The sequence below is a fragment of the Leopardus geoffroyi genome, chromosome X, assembly GCF_018350155.1.
Source record: "Leopardus geoffroyi isolate Oge1 chromosome X, O.geoffroyi_Oge1_pat1.0, whole genome shotgun sequence".
NCBI lineage: Eukaryota > Metazoa > Chordata > Mammalia > Carnivora > Felidae > Leopardus > Leopardus geoffroyi.
Genome location: NC_059343.1, coordinates 123,533,584 through 123,553,267, shown reverse-complemented (window position 1 = coordinate 123,553,267; position 19,684 = coordinate 123,533,584). Strand labels below are relative to the sequence as shown.

The window sequence follows — 19,684 nt, the reverse complement described above, 5'->3', positions numbered from 1 at the left end:
AAAAAAAAGTTACAGAGAGGGAGGGAGGCAAACCACAAGAGACTCAAGGACTGAGAACTGAGGGTTGATGGGGGGTGAGGGAGAGAGAAAAGTAGGTGATGGGCAGGGAGGAGGGCACCTGTTGGGATGAGCACTGGGTGTCGTATGGAAACCAATTTGACAATAAATTTTATTTAAAAAAAAACGATCTAAGTAAATGGAGAGAGATCCCATGCTTATAGATTAGAAAATTCGATATTGTTAAAGTTTGCACACACTGTGTATTAATTTCCTATGGTTGCTATAGCAAATTACCACCAACTCGGTGGCTTAAAACAACACACATTTATTCTCTTATAGTTGTGGATGGAGGCCAGAGGTCCAAAATGGGTTTTGCTAGGTTAAAACTAAGGTGTCACAGGGCCCGCTCCCTCTGGAGATTAGGGGAGAATCCATTTCTTGCCTTTCCCCGTTTCTATAACTGTATTCCTTTCACTCCTTAGGCCCCTTCCTCCATCATTAAAACCAGCAGTGCAGCGTCTTCAAATCTTTTTCTCTGCTCACATCACATTGCTTTCATGGAAACCCATGATTGCATTTAGGATCCACCTAGATAATCCAGGATACTCTCCCCATCTCAAGATCTTTAAGCGAGTCACATCTTTTGGGACATAAGCTAATATTCACCTTTTTGCCTTAGAAGGTAATATTCACAGGTTCCATGGATTAGGAAAATGGTTATCTTTGGCAATCATTATTTAGCCTGCCATGCTCACCAAATTATTCTACAGATTCAATACAATTTCAATGAAAATCCCTCTGTAGAAACTGATACACTGATTCTAAAAGTTATATGAAAACGAAAGGACTCATAAAGGGGAAAACAATGGTGAGAAAGAATAAAGTTGGAGAACGTATACTACATGCTTTTAAGGCTTATTGTAAAACTACAATAATCAAGACAATGTGGTATTAGCATCAGGAGAGACACAGAGAACAGAAAAGTATACAAAAACAGACTCATACATATATGGTCAGTTAATTTTTGACAAAGCTGCCAAGGTAATTCAATGGAGTGAGGACTGTGTTCCAACAAATGGTGCTGAAACAACTGGAAAGATGAAGAAAATGCACCTAGACTCTTACCCTCACAGCATATACAAGCATTATGTGAAATGGATCAGACCTCCATGTTATAGCCAAAACTATAAAACATCTAGAAAACACAGAAGGAAAAACTACTTGTCACCTAGAGTTAGGAAAAGATTTCTTAGATGGAATACAAAACTGGACTTATTCCAAATTAAAAACTTTTAATCTCCAAAAGAGACAATTAAAGCGGTGCTTGTGTGGCTCAGTTAAGTGCCCAACTTCGGCTCAGGTCATGATCTCATGGTCTGTGAGTTTGAGCCCCGTGTCGGGCTCTGTGCTGACAGCCTAGAGCCTGGAGCCTGCTTTGGATTCTGTGTCTCCCTCTCTCTTTGCCCCTCCCCTGCGTGCTCTGTCTCTCTCAAAATTAAAATAAACAATAAAAAAATTTAAGTCAATTAAAAAAATGAAAACCCAAGCCACAAACTGGGAGAACACATTCTGAAAACATGTATCTGACAAAGTACCTGAATCCAGTACATATAAAGAACTTTTACAACTATAAAATGAGAAAACAATCCGATTAAAATTGGCAAAAAAAAAAATAATAATAATAAGGACACTCCATCAGAGAACTTATACAAAAGGCAAATAAGCACATGAAAAGATATTCAATATTTTCAGGCACTAAAGAAATACAATATCAATGCAATACAACAAGATAAAACAACACACTCCCACCATGGCTAAAATTAAGATGATCAACTTTGACAACTGTTGCTAAGGATGTAGAACAACTGAGACCCTCAAATATTGCTGGTGGGCATGTGAAACAGCACAGCCACTTTAGAAAACACTTGAGCAGTTTCTTATAAAGTTAAGTACACACTTACTCTATGGCCTTGCAATCCCATGCCTAGGTATTTACTCAAGAAAATGAAAAGCATATGTACACACAAAAACTTGTATTCAAATTCTCAAAGCAGCTTTATTTATAATAGCCACTGGCACCAACCCAAATGTCCATCAGCTGGTGAATGGTTAAACCAACTGTCGTATATCTGTTCACTGGAGTACTTACTAATCAGCAGTAAAAGGGAACGAAGCAAGGATGCATGCCTCAAGTGCACTCTGTTGAGTAAAACAACTCAAACTGAAAACACAACATACTGCACGACTCCATTTAGTTGATGTTCTGGAAAAGGCAAAAGTATAGATACAGAAAATACATCAGTGTGGTTGCCAGTGGCTGTGTTGGCGGGGAAATCTGACTATAAAGGGACATGAGGGAATTTTTTGCAGTGATGGACCTGTTCTGTATCTTTGGGTTATCCACATATCCACAAATACATGGATTAAAATGCACAGGACTGTGCACTAAAAAAGGGTAAATTTTACTGCATGTAAAATATATTTCAATAAAGCCAGTATATCTATCAATCTATCTGGGCATGCACAGCAACATCAATAGCTGACATTTACTGGACGCTTATGACACGTCAATACTATGCTGCTTTTCACGCATTGTCTCACTTAAGCCTCACAGCAACCCTGCAAAGGAGGAGTTTTCACTACTCCCATTTTGCAGATGAGGAATGAAGGCTTAGATGTTAAATAACTTGTCCAAGCAGCTCACAATGCACAGGGCTGGATTCAAACTAAGATCTATTTGCTATTTGACCCCAGAGTCCTTTTACTACTGACATTATACTGATAATTCAACATTCTTGGAAAAGCATCTGGATAGATACACACTGAGAATTAAGAATGATCTCCAGCAGGGAGGATTAAGGATAGTCTTTACATTCTTGTTTATGATTCCTGACTTTTTTCAAGGTACATGTACTGCACCTGCATTATGAAAAACAACATAAGAAACTTCAACTGGAAAAAAAGGGGGAGGCTGTAAGGATTGGGACCTATAAAACTCGGCTCAGAAGCAGACCTTCAAGAATGTAAACTACAGTGGGAAGACTATCAGATTTGGAAAGGTTGCTAACTAGAATATGTATACAGCCTTTTTGTGTCACAGTATTCTTGTCTATAAAATCAGTAAGGTGGTTGTGAATACAAGATAATGAATCCGAAAAGTGCTTTGTGTAAAGCAGTACATTCGTGGCTCTCAAAATCTTTTTTTTAATTAAAAAAATTTTTAACATTTATTCAGTTTTGAGAGACAGAGGACAAATGGGGGACGGGCAGGGAAAGAGAGAGGGGTAACACAGAATCCAAAGCAGGCTCCAGGCTCTGAGCTGTCAGCATAGAGCAATGCAGGGCTTGAACTCATGAACCATGAGATCATGACCTGAGCCAAAGTCAAGCTGCTTAACCAACCGAGCCACCCAGGTGCCCCTCTCAAAATCTTTTGTATCAGGATTCCTTTACATTCTGAAAAATTACTGAGGAACCCAACGAGCTTTGTTTCTATCGTTTACCTATTGTTATTTACTGTATCGGATTTTGAAATGGCTATTTTTGAAATATTTATTAATTCATTTAAAAATTACAATAAACTCATATATTAACATACATAACGTAATTTTAATGAAAAAACACTATTTTTCAAAATTTGTACAGTTTTGAAAATGTTTTAAATGTCTGGCATCATAAAGGACACCGAGATTTTCATACCCACATCTGTATTCATTCTATTATAATATGCTGTTTTGGTGCAAGCATATGAAGAAAATCTGGCCTCACAGAGATCTGTAGTTAGAAAAGAACGGAATATTTTAACAGCTCTTTCAGATAATGGTGGATATTATTTGACAGGATGCCAAAAGTCAAACAGTGGTAGTTTCCTGAAGGCTAACTGTGATGTGGAATCTGAAACCCTGTCAGTGAACTTCTTGTAGGCTGTATATTAAAATCCATTGGTCTCTCTTGCACTTTGGATGAATGTTTTATCCCTGCAAAATCATGATACCATGTAGGCTGATTGAAAAATAGTAGTTCACTAAGTAATAAGGATCTTTCAAATGTTGACACACTTCACTATACCAAGGAAAGATCACAGTATTTATTGTCACAACTCATTTCATCAGAAATATGTCGGTATTGGTTGGGGCGCCTCGGTGGCTCAGTTAAGCAGCCGACTTCGGCTCAGGTCATGATCTCACGCTTTGTGAGTCTGAGCCCTGTGTTGGGCTCTGTGCTCATAGCTCAGAACCTGGAGCCTGCTTTGGATTCTGTGTTTCCCCTCCTCTCTGCCCCTCCCATGCTCATGCTCTGTCTCTGTTTCTCAATAATAAATAAATGTTAAAAAATTAAAAAAAAAAGAAATATGTAAGTATTGGGAGGCTGTCAAGTTCACGGGGATAGATAAAACTTTTCAAAAATTCTGACTTTCCCTTGAAAGCTCAAACTTTACTATTTGCAAAAATATATCATCAGTTGTTTTCCTTGTTGAAAACGTTGAAGGCACTCCAACAGTTTTTTTACATTTTAAATTAGATTTGTGTTTATTGTGTTATCAGTGCTGTTTCCAAGTTACAGGTTCACTTGTATTTTCAAGAAAAATGTCTGCCAAATGCCCTAATACAAATAGCCGTAGTCTTGTGTGTTAGCTGTCCTTCCAGGTAAAAATGGTGTTCCGTGAAAAAAGGCAGCTTGCAGCCCATGCACATAAGTGCTGTTCCTTGAGTCAAGCACTGTACAGCAGACAGTCTTTCTGCATTCTTCCTATTTTGTCACACAGAATATTAAAATGGACGTGTACTCAAGGGTCACTATTTAGTGAGACTGGTATTTTTGTATGCTTTATTAAGGACATCCTTACGTGAAGCTGGCTGTTTGAACTGTAAGCGTACTGCAGTGAAGACTCCAAAGACTACTAATACAGTTTCGTGTCACCAGCTTGATTTGTGCTCAGGTTCCAACAGTCTACCCACCACTGCTTTTGTACCATCGGTGCAAATGTCAACCCAGAGAGAGGCAAAGAACATCTTAGTGTTATGAAAATAGTTGTGACCTCACAGACCCCTAAAAGGTTCTCAAGGACCCCCCCCCCCGCCAAGATGTCTGTGGAAAATGGTTTGATAACCACTGCACTAAATACATGTTAGTTATGATCAATGCTCAAAACCAAAGGATGTTTTTCAAGCTGTCACAAAGACAAGAGAGCTACCACTGAAAGATGCCAAGGCAAGAATGACTTCACCACTAGACTCTGGAGAAGGAAAGGGCTTGATGGGGACTCATGAGCTCACAGAAATGGAGTCATCGCCACAGAGACAGGAACCAGCAGAGGCAACTTTTTCCCTCTAACGCGCAGGGGGATAGTGCAAAATCTAGAAAACCAGAACCAATTTGTCAACCCAAACCTGTGGCTATACCTATCATTACCAGAAACAATGGACTTGAAAACAGAATATTTTTTTTTAAAAATAAGTGAATTCAAACATCAGCAAATGCGAGGACAATGATAAACAGAGGATTCACAAGTAAATTAAATAATATGTAGAGGTAAAATTTTTCTAGAGTTTCAAACTATAAACAAAAAATAAATGAGGTGGTGGGAGAGTAAACCCTCTAAGCTAAATTCATGATCTTCTCTAAAGGAGAGGATTTTTTTTATTTAATTAAAGAGTAGAAATAATGGAAACAGAAGTACCAAAATGTTTAAAATGTTGGGAAAGTGATTATTTTATAATTTTTGATGTAATTTAAAAGGAAATTAAGAGTTCTAGGTCTCTTACATGAAAAATGAAAAATAGAAGCAAGAAACTTACAAGAGAACAAATAATAATACAAAAATATAATTCCTAATTCAAATACTGGGGTTGAAAAAATATAAGTAGGAAGAAATGTTCTTGTATTACTCTTCTATTGTTGTCATGCAAAGTTACCACCAATCTAGTGGCTTAAAATGCATAAATTTATTATCTTTACTGTTCCAGACATCAGAAGTCTGAAGTGGTTCTCACTGGGCTAAAATCAAGGTGCCACCAGAGCTGTGATCTTACTGGAGGCTCTAGGAGAGACTGTTGCTCTGCCTTACCAGCTTCTAGAGGCTGTTGTGCAGCCCCTTGGCTCATGGCCCCTTGCTCCAGTTTCAAAGCCAGCAGTAGAGAGCCCAGTCCTCCTTACATTGACTCACTCTGACCTCCTCTTCTGCCTCTCTCTTCCACATTTAAGACCTGTAATAATGGGCCTAGGCAGAGAATTCAGAATAATCTCCTTATTGTCAGGTCAGCTGATTGGCAACCTTAATTCCATCTGTGACATTAATTCCTCTTTGCCATATAATGGAATATATTTCCAGGTTCCTAGAATTAGGATGTGGGCATATTTGGGGGGATCATTATTCTGCCTACCACAGACCTACAATAAGAAAGTTCATTCAGTGGATTAAAAAATAAAACCTAAATCTGTTGCATTCAAGAGTCACATTTGCAACCAGTATCAAAAGTCAAACCAACTACAGGAAAGGAGATAACAAAGGTTTATCATGTCTGGGTGGGGACAAGAGAAGCAGTTTACTAGTACAGTAATTTGGTGGATTTTAAAGATAAAGCATTAAAATACTAAAATGACTAACAATGAAAGCATAAACAATGAAAACTTAGCAACATGGTCATAGAATATGGCAATAACGTGACAATTTTTCTTTTAAGAATATACAGAGATATTTTCACTGTCAGCTTCTACACGCTACTGTTAAATCATCACAGATAAAGTAGATAAAATTCCTAAGGAAACTAGAAACTATGGAAATGAACACAAGAGTAGATAAAAATAGCACGGTTCTATACAGAGAATCAAGTAGCAGGACAAAAATAATGCTTTCTTTACATACATACAGATTTTTCCAGAGGAGGAGAAAAAAGATCACAGGGCACTGACACACAAAAACCATGAATCTAATTTAAAATTTAACTGTTTGAGTGCCTGCAATGTATGGAATGTATAAAAATGAGAAAGTGGGGGTGCCTGGGTAGCCCAGTTGGTTAAGTGTCCAACTCTGGCTCAGTCATGATCTCAGGGTTTGTGAGTTCGAGCCCCACATCAGGCTCACTACTGTCAGCACAGAGCCTGCTTCGGATCCTCTGGCCCCCTCTCTCTGCCCCTCCCCCGCTTGCATGCTCTCAAAAATACATAAAACATTTTTTAAAAGAAAAAAAATGAGAAAGGAAGTCTCTGCTCTGAAGTTGTTCAAGACTAATGGGAACAGGGGCGCCTGGGTGGCTCAGTCAGTTGGGTAGCTGACTACAGCTCAGGTCATGATCTTGCGGTCTGTGAGTTCGAGCCCCGCATCAGGCTCTGTGCTGACAGCTCAGAGCTTAGAGCCTGCTTCTGATTTTGTGTCTCCCTGTCTCTCTGCCCCTTCCGTGCTTGCTCTCTGTCTCCCTCTCTCTCTCAAAAATAATAAACATTAAATTTTTTTTTTAAAAAAGACTAATGGGAACAGAGGGAGGTGATCTACAACAAGTAACTACATATCATTGTAAACTGGTACATGGAACATTGGTTTCCCTGGGAGAGTTGGGAAGGGAGGCAGGAGTTGGGCAACAGGGTGGGGACAGGGAATTCCAGACAAAGGGATAAGATTCTTTAAAGTATGAAACAGTTTTTTGTATCCCAGGAGACCGAACACCCAGAATAAATTCTGTAAGTCGTTGGGGGTGGGGTAGGGAGACAGGAGAAAAGGCACCAGAGGAAATCAGGGAAAAGTAAGCTGGGGTTAGAAGGTAGTGGGATTAGAATAATAAGGTAAAGTCCTTGGAATTTATTAATAGGCAATGGGGAGCCACTGGAGATTTTCTGAGCAAAAGAAAGGTATAGAAGGCATAGAAAAATGTGTAAGGTAGATTGCAATTGGCAGAGACTGGAGGCAGAAATTCTACACAATTCATAATAAACTGACAACAATGGACTGAACATTGCCTAACCATATGGATCTTTTTCAATGCTCACTTGTTAAGCAGAACAGCAGAGCTGAAGAGATTATTTGTGCAACTCTATTTGAACCTTTGCTTCTTCATAGCAAAATGCAGATAATACTACCTTTACCAGGCAGTGCTGAGATCAGAATTAAATAACTTATCAGAAAGTACCTATTGCAGGGCTTGGCACCAAGCAAGTAACTTGTTAGTTTCCTTCTTTAAATAATGACTAAATCCAGGATGAAACAGAACACTATTGGAGAATATTCAAAATCCTGCTAAAGCATGACTGAAACATCAAAACACCCAGGCTGTTGCCAAAGCAAAACTTGGAGAAAATGTATCCACTCCAAAAGTGGAACTAAAATCAAAAAAGAAAAGAAAGAAAAAAGAGGCAAAGCGAAAACTAGTGAACTAAGTTTGTACACTAGTGAACTAAGTTTGTACCTAAGAAATTTAGGGGTGAAAAAACCCCAAGGGAACCAAAATATGGAAATAATAAAACTAAAAGTAGTAATATAGATACCAAAGTGGAATTAATCGATAAGTAACACCAACAGCTAGTTCTTTGAAAAAAAATAAACAACTACAAAGTTGACTGAATAAGTTAATGCACTCAGAAATTTTAGAAGATGTAATTGGTACACACATTTGTAACTGGGGGAAGAAGGAACAGTATGTCAACTATACCAATACATTTGAGAACCAAGTAAAAAAGATGACTCCATATCAAATAGGAAATCTTCAACCTGACTGGCAATAAGAGAATATGATGCAGCAATAACATAGTGACAAGAAAATTTATTTAAAAAAAAAAAAAGTTGGCACGCCTGGGTGGCTGAGTAGGTTAAGCGTCAGACTCTTAATTTTGGCTCAGGCTGTGATCTCACAGTCATGGGATCGAGCTCCGTGTCAGGCTCTGTGTATGGGATTCTCTCTCTCTCAAAATAAATAAACATTCAAAAAAAGTCACAATCAAAGCCTAAACTACTTTGAATCACTTTTCAAGAAACATTTAGACTAGAGTCCAAGTATAAAAATAGACTTTGCTTAATTCTCCACAAACCAGCAAATGGAGGTTCCACTGGATGTTGTGGCATCAACCACTACTTCCTAAATTTCACTTTTGCAATTACACGTTTAAAATGGGTGTATTCCACTCTATGAATCTGTAACGCTAGTACATGATCACTGAGTAGTGTTACATAGGTCTAACTACAAAGCTAGTGTCCTCTCTGAAATGTATATGGAGCTTTCTGCTAGAGGCTCAAATTCCCTCTCTCCACTTTGAGGGACAAGGGAAAAGGACGGGGAGGGAGGAGGGAGGAGAGAACACACCTAGTAAAGAGACAACTATGGGTGTAAAAGTTCTAACATCTGTTATCTGCAAATCAAAAGAATGCAACTGGACTTGTGTTAGACCTATCGGTCTTCTCCAGTTAAATGCAGCAGGTGCACATGCAAACACACGCGTGCACGTGCACACACACAAACGCGCTCTGCGTGACACATCCCTGTAGGTGCCTCTTGTCTACAACTTCAGAGAATGGCTCCAACTGACAAACTGCTAACTGACACTCTCCCAAACTGTTAAAGGGACTGTATTTCTGACATTGAGCAGAACCTTACCAACAAAATTTAAATTCTTTTAGTGGTGATTTTAACTGGCTTTATTAAGATGAAAAGTGTTTAAGATCAGCTAGCCAGTAGATGTAAGAAAGCAAAAAAGCCCAATAAAAACAAATCACTCTTAAGGAGGTCTAGAAGGGGGCCAGGCTGGAAGTTTATCAGCTGTGCAATTGCCGAGGGTTACTCTTTCCCTAAGCCTGTCTCTTCCCGGGGTGCTCACATATTAATTCACTAAGATTAGGGGATGTGAAAGCCCTGTGTAAACAATCAATTTTATCTACTTTTGCTGCTACTACTATTATAAAAGAGAAAAGTTGTAACAATCTCACTTAGCAATCCTTTTTCTCACTATTAGACCATAGCTGACAAAGTATGAATCATTAGTTACAAAGAACCTATCTTGAATTCAATTCAACTCTTTCATCTTAAATTCTAGTTCGGGTACAACCTGTGATCAGGCAAGGCAATTAGAAACCCCAAGCTCAATACTGGGAAGCTTAACTCCTAGAGTCCTAAGAAATCATCAAAAACTCCTCCAACCTACTGTCTCTCACCTACAGCAGAGTCTCCAATGGTACATGTCTATTTGTACTCAACATCCGCTCATTCAGCACATTTACTGAATGCCTCAACATCCTGGACTTCAAAGAGCTCACAGCCAAGAAAAATATGTATGTAATTATCAAGTAATGGGAATGATATTTTTAAAACCAGAAATTATGCATTCAAATGAGACTTGTCTCCTTTAAATAGTCCCCCTGGGAGGCAAAAGGCTAATTCCACTTCATTGCTCAAACCACCTTTGGAGCTGTCCTCCTAGAATCGCCTTGAGAGCCTGCAGTCTGTTCTTCTGAATATCCTCAATGGTGCCAACTCTTCACTGAAAGTGAATTCGATTTTTGGAAATGGGCAAAAGTCAGTCAAAGCCAAGTTTAGTGAACAAGATGTATGATCAAACTAGGTGGCACTATTTTGGTTCAAAAATGATACATGATTATAAAGCAATGAGATGCAGTTCCTTATATGATTTGTAATCTGACTCCAAAGGAAATTTCAGATGAGTAACAAGGTGTATGAGCAGTGGAATAGATGTGTGTGTGTGTGTGTGTGTGTGTGTGTGTGTGTATTTCTCTTTCCTAAGCAACTTCTTGGAGGCAGAACACTCATTTGGATGTGTAAGCTCAGATAGAAGGTTTACTTTGTTTAATCACAACTCATAAGGTTAGAGTGGGAGAGAGCAAAAGCATAAGAGACTTAAAAACTGAGAAAAAACTGAGGGCTGATGGGGGTGGGAGTGAGGGGAGGGTGGGTGATGGGTATTGAAGAGGGCATCTTTTGGGATGAGCACTGGGTGTTGTATGGAAACCAATTTGACAATAAATTTCATATATTAAAAAAAACAATCACAACTCATAAATAGAAGGCTCCTTAGGATGTTGGACCCATTGTGGTATGGTGGACTGTCACTAAATTAGAGAGGTGGCATGGCATGCAGGAAAGAGCACAGGCTTCAGAAGGAGACTGACTCACATTAGAATCCTGACTTGGCCCCCTGCCGCCTGTGCAACTTTAGGGAAGTCACAAGCTCTCTAAGACTCTGCAAAGCAATGCTTATAATCTAACTTGCTGGTTTTGCACAGATGGGAGATAATGATCCCCATTGTGCCTAACATATGGTAGGGGCCCCATAAGTCACACATATTATTAATAATAACCTCAGTATAATCAAGAGGTTTTTCTTACTCTAGGTGGCTTGAGATGACAGAACGAAAGATAAACCAACATTTGGGTGGTGGGTGAGTAGTTCATTAACAGTACCAGCATACACTCACTACCAATGGATCTGAAGCCTGTTTAAAAAAAAAACAGTAATACATAAAACTATTTGCAATAATTAATAACACTACATGTAGTAGTTTTCAATCCTATGACATGTGCCACCTGCAGCGCTCCTACCACACTGACCTTTCACCACTGTCTGAGCATACCAGGTCCTCTCATGAACCCTATGCCTTTGCATCCTCTGTCCCTCCTAATTTGCCTTTCCTGACCTCTGGTCTGACAAAAGCCTACAATTACATCCTTCAAGATTGAGCTGTGGAACCATCCCTGCCCACTCTGACAGAATGATGGCTCTGCCCCTTGTGCTCCCACAGCGTTTGGTTCCTGTCTCTGGAATGCCTCTTCTTGTCTTGAATTTTAATTTCTCTTCCCATTTCTGCTTCTCCTGCCAGGCTTGAGCATGGAGAAGAATTATATCTCATTTATTTTTGTACTTAGAGCACATAGCACATCTCTTGGCACACAGCAAGAACTCAGGAGATGTTTGACCAACGAATGCTTTAAAGAGAAATCTTTTACAAATGATTGGTAAAGACCAGGTAGCTGCCTTTGGTTAACAATTACCAGAAATCACATCCATTTTTCCTAAATTCAAAGAGACAAGATAGCTTACATAGACCCCAGAATAGCTTTAGAAGTTGCAGCATATGGAACTTTCTAAACGCTACCGGCCTCCTTAGTACTCCATGCTCACGTGACAGAACCCCCAGAGCAGCATCCCTCAGCCTTCGCCCCGGTCTGGCTTACCTGCGGGACTCACTGCGTGGCCAGGTGCCTACAACAGATGACTCAGAGGGCCTAGCACAGCTCTCACAGCCTTCCAACACTGTCTGGCTACCAGGGCCAAAGAGCCTTCTTCAAGCCAGCAACTCCAGCAAGTTCAAGTTAGCAGAAAATCCCGAGGCTCCATGGTGCGGGCGGGGTGTTGGCTCAGTGCCACTATTCCCAGATCCCCACCTCCCACAGGTACCTCAGAATCAGTCTTCCAATTCTGTATACTGCTAATAGCTGCCTCTTCAATGAATGAGGCTCCCTCACTGCTAAGTTAGGAAGCCTTAGGCACTCAGGGAAGGACTTGGTGGGTCCAGTGTGTGTGTGTTTCAGCAAGTCTTAACCTGTGTATCTAAAAAGAGGTTCATGAGCAACCAGTTATGGGTCAAAGGAAATAGGCAGAGGGTCAGCTGGCAGCCCTGTGTATCCGGTGCTGACACTTGTGAATCATTCTGTTACCGCAGTTTCCCAGGGCCTTGGCAATATAGTGGTGGGTTCAGACTCACCAAGATCAAAAGGTTGGAAAGGAGATCTGGAGCCATGGCCCATGCCTTGGGACCCACAAAACCATGACAGGGACGATTTTTGTGACACACATAACCCGCAAAGTAAAGACAGCCATATTCTGCCTTAGCATCACCATCTTCCCTGTCTCTCCAATGGAATGGCTGCATTCTGAGGGAGGGAAGAAGATAAGAAAGAGAACCAAGCCAAAGACCACCAGGAAAACAGTGACTGGAAGAAGCCATTTCAGATTTCTCCTATAGGCTCTGGAGAGTATTGTATTCATTCATCCATCCATCCATTCATTCATTCCACAAATATTTATTGAGTCAGGTACTATTCCAGGTATGCAGGATACTATAATGAACAGAGTCATGGCCCTGGCCCCATGGAGCTTATAGTTTAGTAGGGGAGACAGGCATTAATCAAATAAGCACACAAATATAAGGATACAAGTAAGTGCTCTGATGGAAGAGTTCAGCATGCTACAGGAATTGTATAAACAGGTATCAGCAGACTTAGGGAAGTCAGAAAAGCTTTCCTCAGCAAGTAACAAGTGAGCTGAAACCTCAGGAATAAGTAAGAGTTAACTAGGTCAGGAGAAGAGAGGCAAACATTCTTGGCAAAGAGAACAATATGTGCCAAGGTCCTGGGGTAGGAGGGAGATGTTGAACTGGCTTTGAATTAGAGGCAGGGAGAAAGGCAGTAGCACCAAGGTTAGAGGCCCTGGCACAAGGTATCTTCCTGTCTACACTCCTTGGCTTGTGCTTCAGCTGTCTAGAAGGCCCGCCCCAGCATGGAACAAGACTAAAGAACAATGTTCAAAACTAGGTGTGCCCACGACACATGACACATCACTAGCTAAAAAATTGGACTTGCCAATATTACCTGGCCATTACTCTAATAGCAATCACCACTGTGAGGTAACACTGCTCACTCCCACTGAGTCAACACTGCATCAGGAAAATGGTACCTTATAAAAGGTCTCTAAACTTAGAGATGCCTTTCAATCCCAATAGAAGTAAAATGTTGATAACTATGTTGACGATTACTATACATCTGTTTAGATACCTAATATTTCATTGTGATTTTCATATCACAATTTTTGCTGGAGGGGAGGGGAAGGGAAGAAGCTACAGGAAAAAAATGGTTAAGGTTCTTATGTGCACAGCACTGCTGTGCTTTGGCAACTCTGTTCACCAGTTAGAACACTCGAGGCAGTTCTTGGGTTCTGAATTATCTGTCACCCTGCAAAATAGTCCTGGAACTTTCTATTTGTAAAGCACTTTGCAATCAATCATTAATTTAGCCTCCCATCCTGCTGAGATTATACTCAAATCTACAAATAAAACAGAAAGATAAGTGAGTGGCCCAAGGCTACAAAACAAGTCAGGTTTTACTTACCTTTCTTATCACTCTTGCCAAACAAGGTAGACACACAAAGCCTGTCCAACTCCAGGACCAACGCTGCTAGGCTGTGGACCAATCCTAACCCCTAGGAGAGGCAGTGGAAGGCACCGCAGTCACTTCTCCCTTACCTACTCAACAAGCTCCTCTACGCAGACTGCCTCCAAGGCCAACAATGATAATGACTGCACTGTGATTGGAACATTGGCACTCCAGACTAGAATATGAACTCTGGTAGTGCCCAAAGAATAAGAGTACCTAGGAAGTCACGACGGCTCGTAGCTTAAAGTGTCACTGTCCCTAGGGAGACTGCGTTCCCAACACTCTCTCAATCTCTCTCTCCCAAGACTTCGCTTCATCTCCCACAAGCAGCCCAGGCAGTGGCCTCCACTGGGCTCCCTCCATACAATACTGAAAAGTGTTGTCAATCATATATTTACATGCCCCTTCTCCATCCCTAAGTTGGGACCTTCCAGCATCTGAGGGACCTAGAATATAAAAGGTTGATTGAGGGCATGGCTTCCCACCAGCAAATAAGGGAAACAGGTACTCCCTTCACAGACTAGTGGACTTAAAAGATCAATTAGGTCAACTCGTTGTCAGATGAGCAGGGAATATGTAACCCAGTTACATGAGGCCTGGTCCTCAATCCAGGTCTTTTGGCTCACTTTAGTTCCACAAACATTTTATAAGGGCCTGCTAAGTTTCAGATGCGGTGGTAGGTGCTGGGGATAGTGAGAAGAGCAGGAAATGGGTCTCTGCTTCAGGGAGCTCAAGGCCCGGGGTGGGGGGGGGGCGGGGGGGTGATGGACAGAGTTACAGAACACTTGGGCAAGTGCAAGGACAGGCACTTGATTCCTTAGTCAGTGTTCTCTCCACACTGTCCAGAGGATATTCCCCAGCTAGGAAGCAGGACGGTAATATCTACTTCCTGCAAATAAACTTACAGTGAAGACCGATGAGAAACCGCATATGGAAAATCGTCAGGTTCACCCCCAGAGGCATTATGTAAGGTATTGCCATACCCTGACACCGACTCCGAGGATTCAACGTCGTTTCAGATATCACTCGACAAAGCAGCAAACAAGCGAGGGATGGGCATATATCCAAGGAAAACCTCAAGGGCTCAGAGGAACTGGAGGAAACAGCTGGGTGGTGGTGAGGGGGTGGTTAGGGGTGTCGGGTCAAGCGAAATGGCCCTGGCGCGGGGAACGGAGGCCAGGCAGCGGGGCGCGAGAAGAGGGGACGAGAGGGGGCGTTGGGCCAGCAGCGAGGGTGGGCCGGCCGAGAGGAACGCGGGTCCCGCGGAGCCGGGGCCCGGGGCTCGAGGCACCAGGCGCGGGAGCGGGAAGCGCTGCCCAGAGAGCCGCTCGCAGGGAGCTGCCCTGCCGCCCGCCGCAGCCTCACGCCCGCCGCGCCTCCCAGGCGGAGCCTCACCTCGGGTTGAAGTCCTGGAAGAGGCCCCTCAGGTTCATGGCGGAGAACTTCGCCGCGGCGGCCTCCTCCTCCCCCCTCCCCCCGCGCCGCGCAGCCTGTGCGTTACAGCGGGTTCATGGTGCCGCCTCCAGCCGCGTCCCCGCCGCTGCCGCCGCCCGCCGCCGCCCGCCGCCCGCAGAAACCTGAACCGCCGACCCCCGCCCCTCCTTCCGGGCTTCCGTACGACGGCGGCGCATGCGCCCGAGCCCCGCCCCGTCGGCCGGGGAAGCGCAGCTTGCCGCGTGCGACGTCGCTCTCCCGGCTGGCCGCGGCCCTGGGTGCTCGCGTGACGGCCCCAGGAGACGGCTGGGGGCGTGGAGGCTGGGAAAGTCGGGGAGCCTGAGGGCGGCGGCGGAGAGCTGAGCAGAGAAAACTACCTGATACAGGCCTGCGGAAAAGGAGCGCGCCGCCCCCCCCCCCCCCCCAGGAGTCCCGCGGGGGAGGTCTTCGCAGACACCTGTCACCTTGGCCCGTTGCTGCCTTCTGGAGATTTCCCCTGAGCCTCGGAGGGTGGGGTGGGTAGTGAGCACGGGTGACACGTTGCATTTTGGCGATCTCAGCCCAGGCTTCACCTGTTAGATCTCCCCAGTCTGCGTCTCAACTTCCCTCCCAAGAGGGATATGGACATATGGGCTGGCATATGGACACGTGGGCTGCCGGTCCCAAATTTGGACTACCTGTCATCTTTCCTCCCAACTGCCTTCCCCTCCTGGGTTGCCCTCTCTCTCCATTGGCTGCAGACCTATTCATGGGGGCACGCCAAACTGGAAATCTGGTAGTCATCCTCCCATTTGCCAACATAGTCCAGAGACTCGGCCCTCGCCTAGACTTTGGGGTCACTTCACACCCGGCCTCTCCCTTCACTCCAGGCCATCTATTCATAACTGCCAGGTTCATCTTCCTTGGGCAAGTCAACATCTTTGTTGCCTCATTTTTTCTCCTTTGCAAAATGTAGATGATAAAACTGACTCCCTAAACTCAGATGAGATAGTGTGCATAACACTGTGCTTGGTTCACACCAGGTGCTCTGTTGGTGTTGCTCTCTGGCTCCTTCTGGATGCCTGCCTCCTCAAAGAGTCTATTTACTTTTGGAATTGGAGAGCTGGACAAGTTCACAGCAGGTGCCCTAGTCTACCTTCTTCACTTCCGGCTGATTTAAGACTTTTCCATGAGTACAGCAATACCTTGCACATTAGTATCATTAGGGATAATAGTTGTACTTTGTCACACTAGCAAGGTTTCATGAATGGCAGTTTTATATGGGTTAGCCCTGGGGCAGCTTGAGAAGTTCACGATTATTATGATAGTCATACCTTGCCATGATGTATCACCTTTCTTATGAGAAACAGAAAACATTTCACAAGTGGTAATTAAGCTTCCCAAACCCGCTGGAGAATAGATATTATTATATGAGCAGGTTGGTTTTAAGGATGAGTAACCTGAATCAGGTTTGTCAGCTGCTGAAGCGCCAGAACTCTGTCCCAGAGTTTTTGGTCCAGCTCCCTTGTCCATCCTCTGGATAGAGTCCAGTGTCCAACCCTGAGGAGGTTCTCAATGAATACTTAAATACAGAAGAGAACACTGAGGCATAGAGAAGCTTATATAATGTGCCCTGAGCTACCCATTTAGTAGACGTGTAGGAGCAAAGAGGCAACTTGGGGTCCTGCCAAAACTGCAGCCCACAGTGGAAAACAGAGGTACTTGCCAGTGGGCAGACTGGCTAGCACCATCTTAATTACTGGTGACCTCCCCACAAACGGGCATTAAGCCTGGGATTGTCAGTTAAGACACTTGAACAACAGATACTGTTGCCCTTTCAAAACCTTCACAGACAGAGACCAGGCAGGCTGCTCCAAGTCCAGAGCTTTGGGGGCAGGTACTACTTTGGTGAGGTCCCAGGGAGTCCCAGAGTTGAACCACTGCTCTTCAGGCTCACAGTCCCCCAGACTGGACTAGGTTGTGAGGGCTATCCAGCCCGAGGAACAGAATGCTAATACACAAACCAATTGTCAATGCAATCTTTTGCTCTGACAAGCCAAATTGCCGAGGGGAGCTTAGAAGCCTGTCCGTGGGAACATAAGGGAAGAATCAGACTATCCCAAAGCCTCACATCACCAATCTTCACAAAGTGGACGTATCTGGACTTCCTCAGCTTCACTGGAGTCCAACCCTGTACTCTACTGGTGCTCTCATGGAAATATAAATGCACACCCTCATCATCTCCCCTAGCAAACTTTGACTTGCCACCAGATTTCAGGGCCATCTTAGTACAGACTCTCAACCTTCCCTATACAGAGGCATGAAATGGCTCAGGATTGAAAAAGCCAGAAAGCACATCCATGTGGCTTTGGAGTGGATAAATGTCACAGTGTCCCAGAAGCATCAGTGTATATCTGGACCATGGTTGGATGCGCACCACCGTTCCGATAAGTTGGTGGCTTGTCCAATTCAACGTTCACATTGGCTCCAATCTGATGGGGTGAAGGGCAGGCTTCTGAAGAGCAGGGCTGTGAAAGAGAGAATCCTGGTATATTCAGACACTTTGGTCATGGAAGGCCTGGGTTAGGGGACAGAAATGGCTGTGGCCCAGCTCTCACACCACTTGGCTCCTCCCCTGGGCTGCAGCAGAATGGAGAGAGCATAGAATTAGAAGACTCAGACAAGCTTCACCACTGCTCCAGTGGAAGGAGGGATAGCTGGGATCCAATACTGGGCAAGGCCAGCAGACCTACTAAACTTCCTGGAGTATCAGCTTGACAACTTCTTCAGCCAGGAAACACAAGGTGCCAGCTGCACGCTGACCCTCTCTCAACCCACAATTCTCCACCCCAAGTTCCCCAACGTCCACACCCTCAATGCCACCAATTAAAGAATCACTGGAGTCCCCAGGACTCCACTTGCAAAATGCACCCCTTGCTTCCTGAGAGGGCCCTGTGTTTCTGGCTACTTTAAGTTGACTTGGGGGGAGTGTGTGGTCTTTCTCTTCCTGAGATCTCCCTGGGAGCTGTTTGGGGTCTGGACAAGGGTGTGGTAGAACACATAGCTGGATTTGGGGGGCTCAAGGAACTTGGGGAGGAGGCTGGGGGCAATGGAAGGGACCAAGAAAGTAGTGCCTTGGTCTGCTTTGACTTGCAGCTGTCCCTGGTCTTCAAGAGCCCGGAAAGAGCCACTCCTCACATGGAGGCATCCCTGAGGACTTGCAAAATGCAACTGTTGAGAGACAAGAGGGAGGGAAGGCAGTCCCAAAGCCCCACTGGCCCTCTTGTCACTGAAGGTGGCCCCAGGAGCAAGTGGGTCAGCATCCATCCGTCTTGGGGCAAGCTTCCCAGTGAAGGGAGCAGGGGCTATTTCCTATTGGAAGGTGGAGTGAGGAGGCTTTGTCTGGGCCTCCAGAGCTACCACAGTGTCCCTGTGCTTCCCCCCACCCCACACCCCAGACCTCTCCTGCCACCAGGGGCTCCAGGAAGTCTTCCTAGGTGGAGAGGGAAGCTCCTGGGACCCTCTCCTTCAATGAGATGTGCCTGTAAATCCCAGGTCAAGTACATGTGGCCAGGCCTCTTGGGAAGACAGAAAGAAATGTGCCTGTGAGAGGTCACCAACCAGCTGTCCACACAATTCCCTTCTCTCCTCATCCCTGTCCTGACCTCCTTCCTGTGTCTCCACTCACTGCTTGCCTTTTGACCTTTATGCTTCCATGCTGGCTTTCTGTCACTTTTCTCTGGGACCCTCTGCCCTTACTGATCAGATGCCCCCTGCTTCCCCATGCCTTCTCCTAATGCACCCTTTTCGCTGGGGCAGCCCACAAACTCCACTTCTACTATTATTACCTTAGATTAATGTCTTTTATGAAGCGTCTGCTTCATGCCAGGTGCTGTGGAAGGCACTGCTAACACACAGCATTGTATGTGCTAAGCTTCCAGGGCAGGAGAACCGCTGAGCTGAACCTGAAAGGACACATAAGATTTCAGGCCAGGAGGAGAAGAAAGGGGACTGCAAACTGAGGGAACAGCACTTGCAAGTACACAGAAGCCAGCAAGTGGAGGCAGGCGGACCTTTCAGGAGAAAAATGTCATCTACATTCATTCTCTGTGGAGTCTCGGGAG

At 44.0% G+C, this 19,684-nt stretch overlaps 1 protein-coding gene across 4 annotated transcripts in view; it reads right to left on the bottom strand.

Moving 5' to 3' along the window:
- The window catches only part of LOC123594116 (transmembrane protein 185A), a 36,715-nt gene extending 20,957 nt beyond the window's left edge, over positions 1–15,758 (bottom strand). The window contains exon 1 of one of the 4 annotated variants that reach the window (XR_006710671.1): positions 15,543–15,719. Coding sequence is in view for 1 of the 4 variants with exons in the window: in XM_045470752.1 (XP_045326708.1) it covers positions 15,543–15,580 (38 nt within the window). In the remaining 3 variants the exon portion in view is untranslated. Of the gene's footprint in view, positions 1–14,102; positions 14,171–15,542 lie in introns of those variants that run through there. The other 3 variants (XM_045470752.1, XM_045470754.1, XM_045470755.1) reach the window with 3 other exon arrangements.
- Between the last annotated feature and the right edge of the window lie 3,926 nt (positions 15,759–19,684).